Raw genomic sequence first — 19,341 nt, 5'->3', positions numbered from 1 at the left:
TGTATATAAGGTAAAGACTTGAAGTGTCATCACTATTGTAAGAGGCCTAAAAGCAGCAGCCAAGCTTGTGCACAGCAGGTTTCTAGAAATAGAACTTAGATAAATGATCATACAATGCATGCATTTATGTATCCCCTTTGACATTCCATGGCATTTTGCAAGTATATTAACAAAGTGAATGATAGGTCAGCAAGTAAGGAGGGTAGCTACAGTAAAGGCTTAGTTTAAAATGTATATTTTAACAACAGCTTAGAAAAAAAAATACATTAAGAACAAAATTCCAAAGCTTGGTATGTAGGCAGCAGAAGGCTTGGCTGACAATGGTACACTAATGAAAATTCAGAATGTTCAAGGAGCAAGAATTGGGAAGACAAAGGAATTCTGGAGGGTTATGTTGGCTGCATCATGGTAAAAAGGTAAGGGGAGCAGGGGTCAGAGGTGCAAGGATTTGTAAGGAGGAATGAAAATTTTTAAATCAAATTGGAAGCCAATGCAGGTCAGTGAACACATAGGCGATATGTAACAAAGTCCATGGCAGGGAAGGCACCTGACTTGAAGAGTTAAAACATAGGATAGATGGATACAAATTTTGGAGGGGTCAGCACAATTACGGTCTTTGGAGAGGAAAGGAAAAGCATAAATGGAGTGCTAGTTTGCAAGCTGAAAAGGTCAATGATGCTTTTTTTTTTGAGCAGTGGTTGATAATTCCAATACAGAAGGGAAGTGTGACAGTACCTGGGTATAAACTAAGGCTTGGAGTGTGATATGAACCTATCACTTGATTCAAACAAACAATCTTCAGTATACATAATTCAAGGGTATTGGTTTTGAATTAATAAGACTACAAAAAAGTAAGACATAGTAACAGAATTAGGCCATTCAGCTCATTCAGTCTGCTCCACCATTCGAACATCGATGATGTGTTTCTCAACCCCATTCTCCTGTCTTCTTCCTGCAACCCTTGATCTCTTTTCCAATCAAAAAATATCTATCTCTGTCTTACACTCAATAACTTCGTTTCCGTAGCTCTCTGTGGCAATGAGTCCCACAGATTCACCATGCTCTGTCAGAAGAAATTCCTCCTCATCTCAGTTCTCAAAGATTATCCTTGAGGTTGCTTCCTCAAGCACCAGTATCTCCAACTGGAAACATCTTCTCCATGGCCGCTCAATCCAGGCCTCTCAGTATTCTGTAAGTTTCAATCAGATTCCCCCTCATCCTGCTCAACCCCATCGAGTACAGACCCAGAGTCTTCAAGCACTCCTCATATGACAAGCTCTTCATCCCCAAGATAATTCTCGTAAAACTCACCTGGATCCTTTCCAATGCCAGGATATCCTTCTTTTGATATGGAGCCCAAAAGAATGCATTAAGACCAAAATTCCAAAGATTGGTATGTAGACAGCAGAAGGCTTGGCGACAATAGTACAGTACTGAAAATTCAGAATGTTCAAGGAGCAAAAATTGGGAAAACAAAGGAAGTCTGGAGGGTTATGTTGGCTGCATCACAGTAAAAAGGTAAGAGGAGCAGGGGTCAGAGGTGCAAGGATTTAGAAGGAGGAATAAAATTTTTTAAATCAAATCATGACCTGACTGGAAGCCAATGCAGGTCAGAGAGCACATAGGCAATATACAATGAAGTCCATGACAGAGAAGGAACCTGACTTGAAGAGTTGAAACATAGGATAGCTGGATACAGATGCAAAATTACTCACAATATTCCAAATGCAGTCTGACCAGAGCCTCAGCAGTACATTGCTACTCTTGTATTCTAGCCGTCTTGAAATGAATGCCAATATTACTTTTGCCTTTTTAACTGCCAGTTGAAAAACTGTATGTTAACCTTAAGATAATCATAAACTCAGACTCCAAAGTCCCTTTCGGCTTCAGATTTCTGAAGCCTTGCCCATTCAGAAAATGGTCAATGTCTCTATTCTCCACCCAAGTATATAACCTCATATCTTCCCACATTGTATTCCCGTCTGTCATTTCCTTGCCCACTCTTTGAGTCTTTTGAAGTCCTTCTGCAGACTCCCCACTTCCTCAACACTACCTGCCCCTCTACCTATCTTTGTTGCTAAGTTTGCAAATGACACAAAGCCCTCAGTTCCTTTGTCAAGAATTTTAATATATTACATGAATAGTTATGGCCCCAGTATGGATCCTGCAGACCTTCACTAGCCATCGGCTGCTCTACTGAAAAAAAAGCACCCTTTGTCCCTACTTTCTCCCTTCTGCCAGTCAGCCAATCCATGCCAGTACCCTGCCCTTCACACCATGATCCCTTATCTTATTTAGTAGCTTCTTGTGTGGCAGCATGTCAAAAGCCTTCTGGAAATCCAAGTAGATTACATCCACTGGCTCTCATTTGTCTAACTTGTTCGTTACCTCCTCAAAGAATTCTAATAGATTTGTCAGGCATGATCTCCCCTTGCTGAAGCCTTGCAGGCTTTGCCCTATTTTACTATGCATTTCCAAGTATTCTGCAACCACATTCTAAAGAATGGACTTTAAAATCTTGCCAATAACCGAAGTTAGTCTAACCGAGGTGTTACATTAACCATTTTCCAGTCCTCTTGAACCCTCTTTCACTCCAGTGATTCCTGAAAGATCACCACCAATGCCTCCACAATCTCTTCAGCTATCTCCTTCAGTCCTCTGGGGTGTAGTCCATCTGGTCTGGGTGATTTATCCACCTTCAGATCTTTGATCTTCTCCACCACCTTCTCCTTAGTGATGGTAATTACACTCACCTCTGCCACTGACTCTCTTGAAGTTCTGGTATGCCACTGGTGTCTTCCACTGTGAAACCTGATACAAATTACCTTTTCAGTTCTCCACCATTTCTTTGTTCCCCATTACTACTTCTCGAGCCTCATTTTCAAGCAGTCTAATGTCCATTCTTGCCTCTCTCTTATCTTTCAAACATCTAAAGAAACTCTTACAATCTGCTTTTATATTGCTAGCTAGTCTACTTTCATGTATCACCTGCTCTCCCCTTTTTTTTAGTTATTCTCTGCTGGTTTTTAAAGGCTTCCCAGTCTCTGGCTTTCCACTCATCTTTACCACATTGTATGCTTTTTTTTAGCTTCCTTTGTCAGCCATGGTTGCCTCATTCTCCCCTTAGTACGTTTCTATATCATTACATTTGATTCACTTTTGTCCGTCTCAAATTGCAAGGTGAATTCCATCATATTATGGTCACTTTCCTTTCAGCTTCAGCTCCCTAATTAAAGTTTGCCTCAATACACATCACCAAATGCAGAATTGTCTGTTCCCCAATGGGCTCTACCACAAGCTGTTACAAAAAAGATCATATTTATTCCTTTACTTGAGATCTGTTATCAATCTGATTTTCCCAGTTCACCTGCATATTGAAGTCCCCCATGATTATTGTGCCTTTTGTAAATGCCTTTTCTATCTCCTGGTTTATTTTCTTCCCTATATCTTGACTATTGCCTGTAAACAACTCCTATCAGTGTCGTTTTCCTTTGTTGTTCCTCAACTCTACCTACACAGATTGTTATCCTTCTAACTCTATGTCACTTCTTGCTATCAATTTAATTTACTTTCTTATTAACAAGGCAACCACCTCCCTCAGCTCATCTGTGTCCTTTGATAGGCTGTGTATCCTTGGATATTTAATGTTCAGCCTTGATCCCCCTTGCAACCATGTCTCTGTGATACCGACATCATACCTGTCAGTTTCAATCTGCTCTACAAGCTACAGGTTTTAGAGAGGATGCAAGAAGAGGTTTGCCAGGATGCCACCTGGATTAGAGAATATGAGATATAAGGAGAGGCTAGAAAATCTCAGATTGTTTTTTCTTGACTGGCAGAGGCTGAGGATTGACTTGGTAGAAGTCTATAAAATTATGAGATGCACAGATAGGATTGATGGACAGAATCTTTCTCTCAGAGTTAAAATGTCTAATACAAGGGGGCATTCATTTAAGGTGAGAAGGAGAGAGTTCAAAGGAGGCGTGAGGGGCAAGTTGTTTACATAGATAGTGGTAGGAGTCTAAAATGCACTGCCAGAGGTGGTAGTTGAGGCAAATACAATAAGGACATTTATGGGATTTTTACATGCATCCATGAATATGCAAGGAATGGAGGGATGTGGACCAAGGGAAGGCAAAAGGGATTAGTTTCATTTGGCATCATGTTTGGTACAACATCATGGGCCAAAGGGTCTACTCCTGTGCTGTACTGTTCTATGGTCTTTGTTCTATGTAAAAGCTCATTTATTTTGTTTCATATATTGCCCCTTTGTCGTCTGCTGTGCTTGAAGTTATATTCCTGACCCTTATTATATGCACTGTCCTATTACTTGTTCTGGAAACTTTAATAACCTCAGCTGAGTCCTCCCCTCATCACCCACCTTAACCTTTTCCATAATTTTCCATGCAATTGAACCCACACCTCTACTATTTAGTTTAAAACCCTCCCCTGTATGTGCATCACTAACATGGAACTACCTTCAAATACATATACCCAAAATTGGCTACAATTGTCTTGGCATACAATTATTTGGACTGAGCATTACCAATAGACAGCAGCTGAACTTGAGCGGTAAGTGTAGACAGCAGACATAATTCAACCTGCTGCTGCCTTGCAGAGGATAATTATCATCTTGGAGGGCCACCAAAATTGTGACCAAAATTACCAAATGAAAAGCAAAATATTCAATCCAGTACAAGATATCCCAGGTCGTCATGTTTTTTTTAAGAATGAAAAGACCTTTAAAATGCTTGAAATTGATCAGTGTAATAAAAAAAAACCTTTCTCAATGTGAAAGTCAAAAAAAATCTGCTAATGTGTTATCCACAACTATCTACAGCAGACTTTTTCTTACTAGTCTGTATCAGTATTGAAATTCAAAGTTTGTGAGAAGATTTGTAGCTCGGGTGCTCGTTGCTGTGGTTCTGTTCACCGAGCTCGGGTGGGTTTCTATTGGATGCTCCGGTTTCCTCCTACAGTCCAAAGATGTGCAGATTAGGTGGATTGGCCATGCTAAATTGCACATAGTATTCAGGGATGTGCAGGGTAGGTGGATTAGCCATGGGAAATGCAGGGTTACAAGGATAGGATTGGGGAATGGGTCTGGGTAAGAGGCTCTTCGGAGGGTCGGTGTGGGCCTATTGGGCCGAATGGCCTGCTTCCATACTGAAGAGATTCTACGATGATGAAATTAGAAATTTCATAAATTTGTTCACTGTGCAAGCTTGGCACCAAAATAAGGTGCATCAAAGATATCCTACAGGATAATGTCCACCATAATCTGATCATTGTGCATATTGACCAAACAGCCTAAGGGTGAGATTTTAACATGAAAAGTGTTAAGTCTACATAAAACTATGCCAGAAAAATAAGATATCCGAAAGGTCTGTGCAACAGGAGAAGCTAGCCATTTCACACTGTCAATTTCCATTACCAACCTGATTTGTGCACCTCCAAAAGGCATTAGGATACTGACATGCCATCTGCGTGTTCTAATTTCAAAGTGGCCTGTTCTTTTCTGGCCCATACAGGCAACTGGAAAGTATAGTCAGAGTGATTTGATATTTAGACAAATATTAGTCAATCAAAGTGGTGTCAATTTGTGATAGATAAACCAAACCTGACTAATCTAGTTGAATTTTTGAGGAGATTACTAGCTTTTTGAACATGGGCTTCTCTAGGAATGTGGTCCATATGCCCTTCTGGAAGATATTTGATAAAGGCCTTCTGCATAACTTGGAGAGACTGTCAGCACCAATGAAAGTGTCACCAACCAGATATAAATCTCAAATGACCATGTGATCCAGACACCTACTGAGCAAACAATAATGACTATTTCATAATCCAATGCATCAGGAATAGCCAGGGATGCAGCCCACGTTTTGACTTGGTAAAAGTATCTAATCCAGTTAATGCAACTTAATACATGAGAAACAGAAATTATGGTTCCCTTGGGGTGTTAGAAACAGGCTTATCATTACTCAAGATCTGGTTATAAACAATTCAATTATTTCGAATATGTTAATTACAGGGAGGTTAGTGACCGAATTAAGCAGTTTTTGATTTTTCTTGTGCAGTTGGCATTTTGGGAGTACACAAAAAGCTTTGGTAGATTTTAAATGAAACACTCTTTATCACATATGTAGGATTATGTGCATAACTAACAAGGATGACCTTAACTGGACTAACCTTTAATTAGATGTGAAAATAAAAACAGGGAAAGAAAACAACCTATCAGAGAAAGGCTATATAAAGTCACTTGAAAAAAGGAACAAGCGTTAAAAAAAATCAAAGTAGCAAATAGGAATGTGGATAAAAACATGTCTTCACATTCAAAGCATTAAAATCAAAAATAGCTTTCAGTATTTTAGCAACAAGAGCCTAGTCAAAGAATGGTGAGAACCATAAAATATGCTAACAGAGTGAAACTGACAGTAAATATAAAACAGATAATATATATTAAAAAGATTATTTGCTCCAAGTATTCATTAGGGGAAATGTGAACATTATAGCCGGCTTAACTAGGAATACTCCTGCAGAGTGAACTGCTTCCGTATAAATCAAATGGAGTTCCCAGAGACTTAAAGAGCCCAAACCAGATTCATCATGTGGGAAGAATAGCATTTTCAGAATCCTGTGTTATATTTGAGTTATTCATGTTTTCTGTGATGGAATCTATTATCCAAAGCGTCTTGGCAATGTAGAAACGGGCTGAAAAGTATCATTTCAAAAATAATAACAGGACAACTTAGGTGACAGATTCATTCATTTTATATTAGGATTTGATAAAATATTCTAATTAATCATTAGGAGTAAACATAATATTTTTTAATGTCATAATTACCTTGCAAGGGGCAGGTACTTTGATCAAGAAGGGATGGTCACTTCAATCCAATCTGAAAAGTGGGCAGTCTAAATTGATGTGAAAAGTATTATAGTGTGGAATAATTTGATGACTAAAAATCATTTGAGAATATCCTCCATTAATGTCTATAGAACATTGACAGAAGTGTTGAAAGCAGTGGGTCCTTGTTTGAAGAACTATGTTGCGAGTATAGACGTATTAAATGGAGTGGTCCAGCAATCAGTGCTTTGAATTTGTGCTGTCTCCTCACACATGGATTCACAATAACCTGTGGAAAAGTCCAATTTATTGATGGTATCAGAAAGAATTAGCTGTTGAACAGAAAGAAGTATTGTGGAATCCAAAAATAGAGAGAAAAAAGAGAGAAGAGTAGAATATTGATAGGTGGGCTTTAATAATAAAGAAAAGAATCAACAATATAAATTATGAAGTCATAGAAGCTGTACAGTGTGAAAGCAATCGATTCAGCTCATCAAGTCCACCCTGACCCTTCAAAGAGTATCCCATCCAGACTCAAATCCAGCTCCCCACTCTATCCCAAAACCATTACATTTCCCATTGCTAATCCACCTAGCCTGCGCATCCCTGAACACGATGGGCAATTTAGCAAAGCCAATCCACCTAAACTGCACATCTTTGGACTGTTGGAGGAAACATGAGCACCCAGAGGCAACCCACTTGGGGAGAATGTGAAACCTCCACACAGACAGTCGCCTGAAGCTGGAATTGAACCTGGGTCCCTGGTGCTGTGAGGCCAGTGCTAGCCACTGAGCCAGCATGCTACCCCGTGGAGGGTATACATGTTATCAAAATAGCTTAGAATAGTCATGGCATATCTTAACTTTTTTCTGTTTGATACTCCAGATTAAAAAGTCCACAGGTGAAAACCTCATCCTGACTCCAGAAATAGAACCTGATTGACATGCTGCTCCACCCATTTCTCGTTTTCCTGCCGCAAAATGGAAATAAAGCATTTGTGATTCTGATGAAAGGTCATCAGCATGAAACATTACCTTTGCTCCTTCTCAGACCTGCCTCCAGTTTTGTTATTCAAGAAAATGAAAGCTGGTCTCTTCTCGGGTTGATCCTCTTGGTTTGATAGGAAAGAAAACATCAGCTTTCCCATTCAATATCTACACTCAGATTTTCTAGGTTTATTTTCAGTGAAGAACTGTCTTGGTATTCAAATTGTCAACTGCCTAAAAAAACAAGTAAAAACAATAAGGCATATAAAATGAGAACCGCAATAACAAAGTTGTAATTTAGAAATAATATTGGGTTTGTGTCTCGATATTGTTGATGTTCAGTACAAAATAAAAGTCACTTAGCTATGAGAACAAATTAACACATGAGTGAAACAGTATGATGGAAACATTAATGTATCTCTCTCTAGAAAATAATAGTAAAGGAATTTGTACATTAGTCTCACCGAGTAAGTAAAGGCAATAAAAATAGACTGCTTAAATCTTTAGGAAGGGACACATTTAATGCATCTGTGCACACTTAAGAAAATTAAGGTGAAAATAATGCATGCTGTTATTATAGAAATAATTTATGGTTCTTTAAACACTGGGATTATACCAGAATATTAGGAAAAAAAAAACTTAAGATAAAAAAAAAAGACAAAGAAAGTTGTAAGCTTGCCCCTAACAGTGCATTAAGATACAAATACCTAACATGTTCATTTGGAATTCTTGTCTGTACTATTTTAGTGGTGGTATTAAACCATTTATCTCCTTGAAATATCAGCGAGGGGAATTTTCATGAAATGTGGTAATGATCCATCTGTTACAATTCCAAAGTGTAATTTCAGGCCAATATTCTTTCCACTGTGACATTAATAGTGGGATATATAGTGGAGTGAAATTGTTAAGGCAAGAATTTAAATGCATTTATTGAGATTTATGAAAACTACATAATGCCTAACAAACTTATTCGCATTTTGGAAGTATGCAACAGATCTGACAATAAAATTGGTACCATGTGCCCTGATATATATCTTAACTATGAAAGAACATTCACTCTTACTATAACCAGAGACTTCTAGCCACACTGAAAGGTAATGATTAAAAAGAACTGTGACAAGCTGAGTGATAAACTGGAGAGACCTTAGTAGATAACTATTGTCCATTCTGACAAATAGGTATTCCCTGAAGATTGAACCTCCTGGTTGTTTAATTTAATTGCTCACAGAAAGAGGCAAAGTAAGATCTAGTGGATTAGGATTTTGAGCAGCTTACAAATGAACGTTAATTACATTTCAACAGTCATCAAGTTACAGTCAATAACCTTTTTTAGACAGAGAGAAAGAACCTCAGAGGAATTTTGCAAAAAGATCTTGCAAATAAGTTAGCTGTTTCAATAATGCTATAACGTTGATATTGAAGTGATAACATGAAATATTGCCTAATATGTCTTGTCTGCAAAACACCAGGATATATTCAACATGATAAGTACTATCTTATCAGCTTGCTTACTCCAGATCATCTGCAATGTAATAGAAGTAGCCATGATTAATGTTATCAATTGCAAAATTGAAAAATCTGTTCACAAATATTTGATTTCAACTCCCAATCTCACTACAACCTTGATCTAAATATTGCCTGAATTTCAGAGGTTAAGTGAGAGTGACCACCTTGACAAGAAGGTAACCTTTGTCTGTATGTGACTTCAAGGAGCCTTAGTAACTGTAGTCAATGGGAATTGGAAAATGTGTCTAATGGTTTACTTGAGTTATACCGAGCAAAAAGGAAGATCACTATGGTTTCAGCCCAAAGTCATCATAGTGGGAGTTCTTAAAGAAAGCAACTTAGAACAAATCATCTTCAGCTGCTGCTTCATTGACATTTCCTCCATCAAACTACATAATGCCTGTTATGGCTGTTCACAGAAAAGTGCTGATAGGGGAAAATGGGTCAAATTTCAGAAACAGTTCGATACAAGCTATTAGAATTGATTAAGACTGTTATGTTATCACTGTCTGGCTGCATAAAGTGGCTATGAGATACTGCAAGAATTTATCAGAAACCTTTTTGGGAATAAGAAGTGATGTGATGATGTAGGTGTGGGAGGGAGGAACACCTTTCCACTTCAAATTCAGTATTCAGAATGTTTCAAGTGTAATTATTCAGAAAATGGAGCATTCCATGCCTGCACACAAGAACCAGATAACACTGACATCTGGGTTTATGAATGGCATGTAACTATGCCACAAAATTGTTAGGCAATGACTCCTCCAACAAAAAAAAACATAATTTGATATTTAATATCATGACAATCAATGATGCCAGATTATCAACATTCAAGGAGTCATCATTAGCCAGAAGCTTAACTGGGCCAGTCAACTAAATGCATGTCAAAGAGCAAGTTTTGTGGAATGGGTGGTTTACAACCTTGTAAGGCGTCATCACCACTTACAATATTTAAGTCTGGATTTTTATAGAATGCTTCCAAATTTCTTGCGTCGGTGCAGCTGTAAAAACGCTCAAGTGGTATAATGTAATCTTGGACAAAATAGTGCCTTTGATCAACAACCTATCCACCACTGGCAAACTATAGCTGCAACATGTAACATTTAGAGGATACATTATTGGTACTCACTAAGACTTCTTGAACAGTACTTTGCAAACCCTCAAGCTATTCTACCAAGAAGTACAATAGCAGATGCAAGTCCTTCAAATTGCACACTATCTTAACTTAGATAACCAGCTTGCTGCTAATTTTCCTGCGATATTGTTGAGTTAAAATGCGGGAAAAACATACTGTAGTGCACTGTGGGACTCGCTGCTCTTTTATATGATTGGCTTCCACTGAATGATCCGGGATGTAATCTGTAGATTAATTGCTACCCATCTTCAAATGGATATTTTTCTACAATATTGATGCCTAGTGAAGGATGGTAGAAGATAGGCTCAATCTTGAAAATGAATAAATACTTATAACATTTTAAAAAACAACTGGTTGCATTTACTCCAAGATGCAAGATCTGTTGTGAGATAGCATGCTCTACATAAGAGTAGGTTTACATGCACAACTCAGAGGCAACTATACAACATTGGTAAAGCATACTGGACACATAGCTTACAACTGATTAACTCCTCCCAGGTACATTGCTTCTTATCCTGATGGTTGGGGCCTATCTCATGATGTCATTAAACTTCTTCATGCTGTAACTTTCTTATACAATAATCATCATCTTCTTAAATTTTGGTCTTGTTAATGACATCTGTAACCGAAGAAGGCATTAAGAAAAATGCATTTGTGAAACAATTAGAATTTCTGTGAACAGAGAAAAAAAGTCGAGGATCTAAATCACTTGAGTGAGAGAAGGGTTTGTTGGGACATATGACTTCAAGATGCTTGTTTCAAAAATATTTAATGTCACCAAAATTTTGTTTTCAGCATTTTTCATTCTATTTCCATATAAATGGTTAAATAAAGATGCCATAGACTTACCAGACCAAGGGGCTGCTCTCTCATTAGAGAGAGAGACGACTGGTGGTAGTTTAACCTGAGGGTCACCACACCTCATGTGAGGGGAGAGGTTGAGAAGGAGAGTTCTTCATGGTAACCTCAGCCAGTGCATGAATTGAACCAGGGGTGTTGGCATCACTCTGCATTGCAAACCAATTATTTTTTATCAATGTCTTTTAGTTTTTTGTCCATTAGACAGTAGCAAAAACTATATGTCCAGAATTGCAATGCCTGAGACCATCGCCATTATGTTAAAAGGAAGCTAATTAATCTTTTCTGATCCAACAATGCTAAGTATATTTTTTCTAATCTATGTCATCTGCCAACTTGGTGCATATTATCACCTTTGAACTGCAGAGAGATAACAACTCTTTGATAAGAGCATCACCGAAGCTAATTTGTGCACAGGAGCTGTACCCCTCATTTTAAAATGGTTCAAGAAGTGGTCATAGGGTGAGATGTATGACAGACTCACCCTGCCATGTCAACCAAATGCCATTTTACCTCTCAAATGTTGTCATCATTTTCAATTTTAATTTCCAGGTGTGGATAATGTTGAAGGCATCGCTGTGGACTGGATTGGGAATAACTTGTATTGGACAGATGATAGTTATAAGAAGTCTATAAGCGTAGCAAGACTGGAGAAGGCTTCTCAGACCAGGAAGACTTTGGTAGAAGGTGAGATGTCACATCCAAGAGCCATCGTTCTGGATCCTATGCATGGGTGAGTGCTGTTTTTAACCAGCTTCAGGAGACTTCATCCGATGTTAGAATTAGTAAGCCTTGTGCAGGACTCACAATATTTCTTTTTACCTATAGAAATAATATATGATCCCATGGGAGTATGGGGTGCATTAATATGGGTTGTACATTGTTATTGCTTAATAAAAGGACTTTGTTCGCATCAGAGACCTCTAGTAACTTCACAGTAAATCTGCAAATGAGCAATTAAAATTTTTAAAGTCTAATGTAGCATTACCCATAAAATCTTTTGTTTCCTTAAACAGTTCTTTTTATGGGCACAAAATATAATGGGATGGAGGTTTTAAAAAGCAGTTCCAGTTCAGCTGCATGAGTAGAAGCAGAAATTACACACTGGAGGCAGTGGGATGTCAGCTGGACTGACTTTTTACCCTAGAAGTTGGATCACCCATGAAGCGAGGCCCAATTTGGGAGCAGTGCACGTTCCAGGTGAAAGAAAAAGACAAATTGTTTAGCCTGACTCAATTTAAAAAAAAAGAATTGGCAGAAACCTACAGAGAACAATCACAGTGGCAGAGGAAGGGTGTGTGTGGTAATGTTGGTAGCGCAATTCCTGCAAGATTGGCCAGCTGAAATTATAGTCAAGGATCTAAAGTATGTCTGGAAGGAGGGTGTAGACTATCATGAGGGGGCATGCTGCAGCTGGAATTATCCAAGGTTTTAGTGTTGAGCCAGAAGAATCAGTTCATATTATTGTAAGTATGTTTATAAAATATCTTTGCAGTTTTGGTGGTAGACTGTTTCAGGGTTACAGGTTAGACTGTGTGTGGACCTGGTAATCTCAGGTTACCTATGTTAAGCATACATGAGTCTCTGATTTGACTCTCAAACTAACATTAAGCCCCTTATGAGCACATTCAAAGGGCCTGATAGCTGACTTTAGGCAGCTTCAGCCACAATTTTTATGTTGCTTTCAGACATTTTCAAATAATAGTTGAATGTCCAATTTCCCAACTCCTCCCCTGAATGTGCTTACTCATGGTTAGATGAGCTGCATGCTTGAATTGGTGCCACAGAAATTTATTGTTCTGATGAAGGGTCACTTGACCTGAAATGTTAATTCTGATATCTCTCCGCAGATGCCAGACCTGTTGAGGTTTTTCCAGCAATTTCAGAAATTTATATTTGACTTTTGTTCAAAGCAATATTTATTCAATAGAGTAGGGTAGACAACATTGAACTTAATACTTCAAACAAAAAGAAAATATTGATAATTTTATTTCTGAAGTAAGTTGTTATAATGCTTTCTTCTGAAAGAATTTGGAGGCACTTGCTTCTATTTAATGCAGGTGACTAATCTTTGTGACGATTTTCAATATGAGTGCTCAACTGTATTTTGATCTCATTTGATAATTATGTGTGTTGCCACAAACCTTTAATGTGGATATTACATGCCCCTGCCAGGTGTGTTTCCAACAGGTGGGAATGTAAAATAGTTTACCTAGCTCCCACTTTCCCAACAACTCTCTTGTTATTAAATAGGATGGACAGTGCTGATATTGGAAGCCAGCCCACCATATGTATATAAATAAGTAAGGGTCAATTGAGCTTGTTAAAAACTCTATTAACCCTGATATTTCCCTGCCCATGCCATTATACAGTTGGCATTGGCAAGTTTTGGTGGTCATGCGGCATGGACATGGTAAATAGACAAGGTCTTTTCGTCAGGGTGGGGAGGCAAAACCTATAAGGCATAGATTTAAGGTGAAAGAGGGAAGATTCAAAAGGGACTGGAGGGCAACTTTTTCATGCAGAGGGTGGTGCATGTATGGAATGAGCTGCCAGAGTTAGTGGTGAGGCTGGTACAATTTAAAAGGTATCTGGATGGGTTTATGAAAAGGAAGGGATTATGGGAATATGAGCCAAATGCTGCCAAATGGGACTGGATTTATCTCGAATATCTGGTCAGCATGGATGAGTTGGACCAAAAGGTCTCTCTCTTTCTGTGCTGTGCATCTACATTACTCTATATTTTACTATATTTATTAAAATCAACTGTTTTCCTGAAAGGTACTATTTCCAAATGATTTTCTTCAAAAAAGCAGTGAACACTATTACATAAATTGGCTGTTTTGAGGTTTTATTTATGGCTAAGTATTTTATGTTTTCAAAGTTACTTGGTCGCAACTATTCCTCTTGATGCTACTGGAAGTATCAGTAAAAGTAATTTTAGCGAATCTTAGTGACAAGTAAAGTACTTGTCGCAGTCTTGTAATTTTGCAGCTCTTCCTATGCTGTCAGTAAAATATTGGACTTGGCAGATTGCCTGAAAGGGTCGGCATTCTTGAAAATCATCATCCAAATTTTCTTTGTATGAAGTGCAAATGCCATGACAGGCATAAATCTAGCTTCAGGGAAGGTTTATCACTGTTTTTGTCTGTTTATTTCCACGCCAAGAAACAAATACCGATCTGCAATATGTCAGGATTGTTTTTTTTTTCTTTTTTGCCTGTGAAAGGTGGGGAAAGGATAAAGCTGGAACATCAAAACAAAACCAACTGTCTCATGAGTGAAGTGGAAAGCCCAGTGTCATATAATAACTGAATGGCACCCATGACTTGTCCCTAACTCTTTGAATAATGGATTCCATATTAAAATTTCATTTTCTCCACAATTCTCTGATGTGACCTGAACTCTACAGAGCAACACTGTTTTGTTTTGATTGCAGCCTTGGGATGTTATCAAAGTCTTGCAGACTTACTCTGAGACTGACTGAAATCTCAGTTGCTATGTTGATTGCAGGCTTTCTTTCATAAATATTGATACCAAAAACAAAATCACCCAGGGCAGAACTTTCCTGTTTTCAGTCAAAGTGTTCTCTTGAGTGAGATTCATGATGCACGGTCTGACATGACTCAAGCCACTTTTCCAATGCAATCATCCAGTCTTCATTGCATTAATTATGCTGCTGGGCTTTTGGGTGCCTTTCCAATTGTGGAGGTTTGACGAAGGGTCACTGGACTTGAAATGTTGACTGGACTGCTTTCTTTCTACAGATGCTGATTTCCTCCTGCACTTCTCTTATTGTTCATATCTTTTCCTGTTTACAAATGATCCTGATTGTACGGGAGATATTTGAATGTCCACGGCTGTGGTCTTGGATCTTTGAAAATATGGCAACATCCCCAAAACCTCTGACTCTTTCAGTCTAATTGGTGTTCTCCTTACTAAATAGGATAAACTCATGGATCATCTGTGAACATCTTGATACAGTGCTGCATTGTTGGATACAATATCTCATGCAAGCCTTAAGTTGATGCCTGGAAAAACATTATGATGAAAAAAATTCAGCATCTATTGACATAACTTGATGCCACACCTTAGCTAGCATGTCACAAATTGATATGAAGGTGTCTCTGGAGAAACAGAGTCTCCTCAGACACTGCTGACATGATTATGCACATAGCCCTTGGTAAATACACTATGTTTGAAGGAAAGTGCATTCTCCTAGTTTTGAATGGCATCTGTTTTTTTTTTGCCGGTCTCCCCTTTGCAGGCCCTAGCTCAGTAGCTGGTTGAACAAGTTCTGTACCACGAGAAAAATTTGTCCCTCACCACTTACACTCCTCTTTCGCCTTCTCTCTTCCTCACTGGGGGAGCAGTCCCTAATGTAATGGAGGGGAGAGTGGTTTCTAGCACAAGTTCTGTAGTGCATAATTTTATTTGCAGCATTTCGCTTACCTCCCAAAGAGAATGCCTGATGCAGCTTGAAAAGTAAAGAAAAGATAAATTAGCAATGCAAAAAAAATCTTCAAACACTGTTCTGCTAAATTCAGCCAATGTGCCACTTGCAGCCTTTATATCCTTTGCAACACTGATAAAAAAAGTAACTCACAACAACCACGTTGTCTGTTCAGCCACCATACTCTGGCATGGGAGACTTATTATTGTTGATTTGTTCCAACTGACCTTTAATTAGATTTTTAAACTTAGTGGCCAAGCTGCTAATTTTAATAACTGTCAAATGAGAGGTTTGCATTTTAATGTTGTGTAACCTATGGTCATGACATCTGATTTCACATATTCCCAGTTGTCTTGATTTCAAGAGATAAAATTAAACCCATTGTTTGATGGGTCAAAAACACAGGAAATGAATTTGAATCCATTCTTTAGAAAATTAGTTTCTAAATTATGGAATATCAAAGGCCATTAACAATACTGAGGAAAACTAGTTGTGAAATGATGATGCTAATGTTACTGATGCTACAGATAACATTGATGAAGGCAAATAAGATTTGCATAATAATGTTACTTAACCAGACTGTAGGACACATAGGTTAAGTGATTCAAATTATGATCAGAGTGATATTGAAGGATTTCAACATGTTGGTTTCATATGCGCTCGATTGAGTGTTGACTTGAGTTATATATCTAGACCATATGAAGATTCTGACACACTTAATTTTGACGGAATTATGTGGGAAATTGGAAATTCAGATAGGCAATTCTCCTGCATCTGGTATTCTTCAAGAAAGCTTCTTAATGTGGGAGAATTTTAAAGGGCTATGGCTCACCTAAGCTTTATAGTTACACAGGAAAGTTTAGAGGCTCAAAAACTCACTCTAACTCCTGAGTAACTATTAAACTTCATCCATGACTCAGCACTGAGACCTGCCCCTCAACCCCCCAATGAAACCAAGCACTACCTGTCCTGACACAAACCCCACCCCACTGGATCCCCCTCTCCTATTACCATCAGATCCACACATCTCTAAACCCCATTCATCATCTTCCCTTTCCTGACCACTCCTAAAGTACCGAAAATTCAACAACTGTCTCTTCCTCCATTCCCCCATTCTCTCTTCCCTTCCCAGGCCACCAAACTAACCTCACTTGATCACCCATTCAGCCTGACATGCAGCCCATTCTGGCATATGCACGTGTAAGCTGGAAAAATACAATTGGCTGGACGAGATGTTCATTGATTGCTGTCCACATAGTTTCTGAGAGAAGCCCATTCTAGAATCTGTCACAAAGTATATATGCTAAGCTCAGTCTTGTGTCATGATCCAAGTTCATTTAAGGAACACAAGTGAAGCACGCCTGGTCAATGACAACCACAATATGATTGGATTTTACATGCATTTTGAAAGAGAGAAGATCCAGTCGAGGACAAGTACTTTAAACTTATTTAAGAGTAAATAAGTGCGCATGAAAGCTGAGATAACTGAAGTGAACTGGGTACTGAACTGGGGGTAGAACAATAGAGAAGCAATGGCAGACATTTAAGGGAGATATTTCAGAATACTCAGAGTATTAGGTAATTTGGGGACTTTTGATCATTTGGCAAAATTGTTTTCACATTTGTGATAGCTCTGAGAATATTAGAGTTCTGTTTTCTGAAAGTAGCCCAGTGAGTTGTGACAAAGTTTGGGGGGCTTGTCCAGATTAGATGTATATATCATATCAGGCCTGGAGTTAGTAGGTAAGAAAGGAAAAGAAGGAAACTCCAGGTTTGTTACAGTCAAAAATAAGGTGACATTACAGATTGCTAAAGCATTGCTGCAAGTGAAACAGATGACCCTGATGAACTTACAAAGGTCACAAAAGTCAGTTAATTGAATTGGCAAGTAAATTAGAAGTGGAATTGCCAAACAGGCAGGGCTAAGGCAGCATAAATAATTGTAAGAATTGTACAACAATGACTAACTATCGAAAATAGTAAGAAATAGGAGTCAGTTCATATTGAACTATTGTTGTAGTAATTTGAGCATGAGGAGAAAAGGAGGAGGATGGAAATGGAAAACAAAACAAGAAATCTAGATTTTTAGTTGAAAAAGAATAAAGAAGGAGATAGAGCATGATCAAACTTAGAATGTGGCAATTTTAAAATAAGATGGGGACATGAAACGATAATGCATACTATGACAGAAAATATATTAATTATAATCTAGAGTCAGGTGAGGTAATGTTTAAGTCTGTACAGGCCCTTGGATGCATTCTTTGTTTCATTTGAGAAACTGGTGTGAAAATTGTATTAGTCAAAGGAAAACTGAACGATGCCTTTTTATCCATATCACATTTTACTGCTTCAGAAGCATGGTTTTCCATGTGAGTCAGGCTGAGTCTTTCTAATTACCTTAAGTTTGTTAAGGACTAGGCCAGACCCCCTCAAAACATTTCAAGAAGGTAGCCCAGACTATAACTTTCTTAGTTGTTTTAGGCAGATATAAGTTGGATATTCTAGGAGTGATGCAGCTGGTAAAACTACTTGGTTTCAAGTAAACAAAAATTTCCACACCACTGAATGAAACACAAGCAAAAGAAAACAGAATTTAGAATAACACTTATTTGAAAACCTGACTGACACGATAGTCCTACAACTTAACAAAGGAGCTGTTCCAATTTCCTGCAACACCCCTTGACAAACCTGGTAAATTCAAACACAGGTTCTTACAGGAGAGATGTTAGAGAACGAGAGTCAGACAGAAACATGCATTGAAGCAGGGAAGTTTTTCTTTCCCAGCAGCTTTCTTTGACCAGACTGCTTGCTGAAACCAAACCAGGAAAACAAAAACCTGGAACTGGGTGAACTGGCCACTCCTCCTTCATTGTACAAGTGTTTAATTTTTTTAAAATGAAAAGCCTTTTCCCTGATGGTTGCCTCAAGCAGCATTTGCTGGCCATTAGCAAAATCCCTTATTCCAGACAAATCAGAACCTCTTCCTTTTACAACCCTCTTGGGAAACAAAAAGGACAATATAACTTTGCTAAAGGAGCAGCATGGTCACACGTTTTCACCAACTATAACAGTGATTGATTCCAGCATGCTCCCCACAATAGAGTTACTGGCCTCTTGGTTTCTGCCCTCTGCTTCCCTCCCCTTTTGAAGGGAGGGATTACATTTGTTACTAGCTATTCGAAATTTTCCAGAATCCAAAAATATTTCAAAATTAACAACAACACATCCACTGCCTGATTAATAACATTTATTTAAGATGCTAGGATGAAGTCCATCAGGACCAGGGGACTTGGTGATGATAAGTTCTTTATTTTAGTTTCCTTCAATTCCTTTAGACGTATATTGTTGAGCTTGCTAGCACAGTGATGGGCATCTCTGGCTAAGCCAGCACTTATTGCTCATCCCTAATTGCCCAGAGGGCAGTTATATGTAAACTGCCGTGGGCCTGGAGTCACTCATAGACTACAACAGTTAAGGATAGCAGATCTCCTTCCCTAAAGGAGACTAGGGAACCAGATGGGCTTTTATGACAATTGACAATGATTTCATGGTCATCATT

The 19,341-nt window shown here is 38.4% G+C and overlaps 1 protein-coding gene across 1 annotated transcript in view; it reads left to right on the top strand.

Moving 5' to 3' along the window:
- Window positions 1-19,341, top strand: part of LOC122551725 (low-density lipoprotein receptor-related protein 1-like) — a 1,892,490-nt gene that overhangs the window by 960,903 nt on the left and 912,246 nt on the right. The window contains exon 12 of the mRNA XM_043694091.1: window positions 11,882-12,062. Coding sequence (XP_043550026.1) covers window positions 11,882-12,062 — 181 coding nt within the window. The remainder of the gene's footprint in view (window positions 1-11,881; window positions 12,063-19,341) is intronic.

This window comes from Chiloscyllium plagiosum, chromosome 7 (genome assembly GCF_004010195.1).
Source record: "Chiloscyllium plagiosum isolate BGI_BamShark_2017 chromosome 7, ASM401019v2, whole genome shotgun sequence".
Classification (NCBI taxonomy): domain Eukaryota; kingdom Metazoa; phylum Chordata; class Chondrichthyes; order Orectolobiformes; family Hemiscylliidae; genus Chiloscyllium; species Chiloscyllium plagiosum.
Note: the sequence above shows the minus strand (reverse complement) of the source record. Positions and strands in the feature narration are given on the sequence as shown.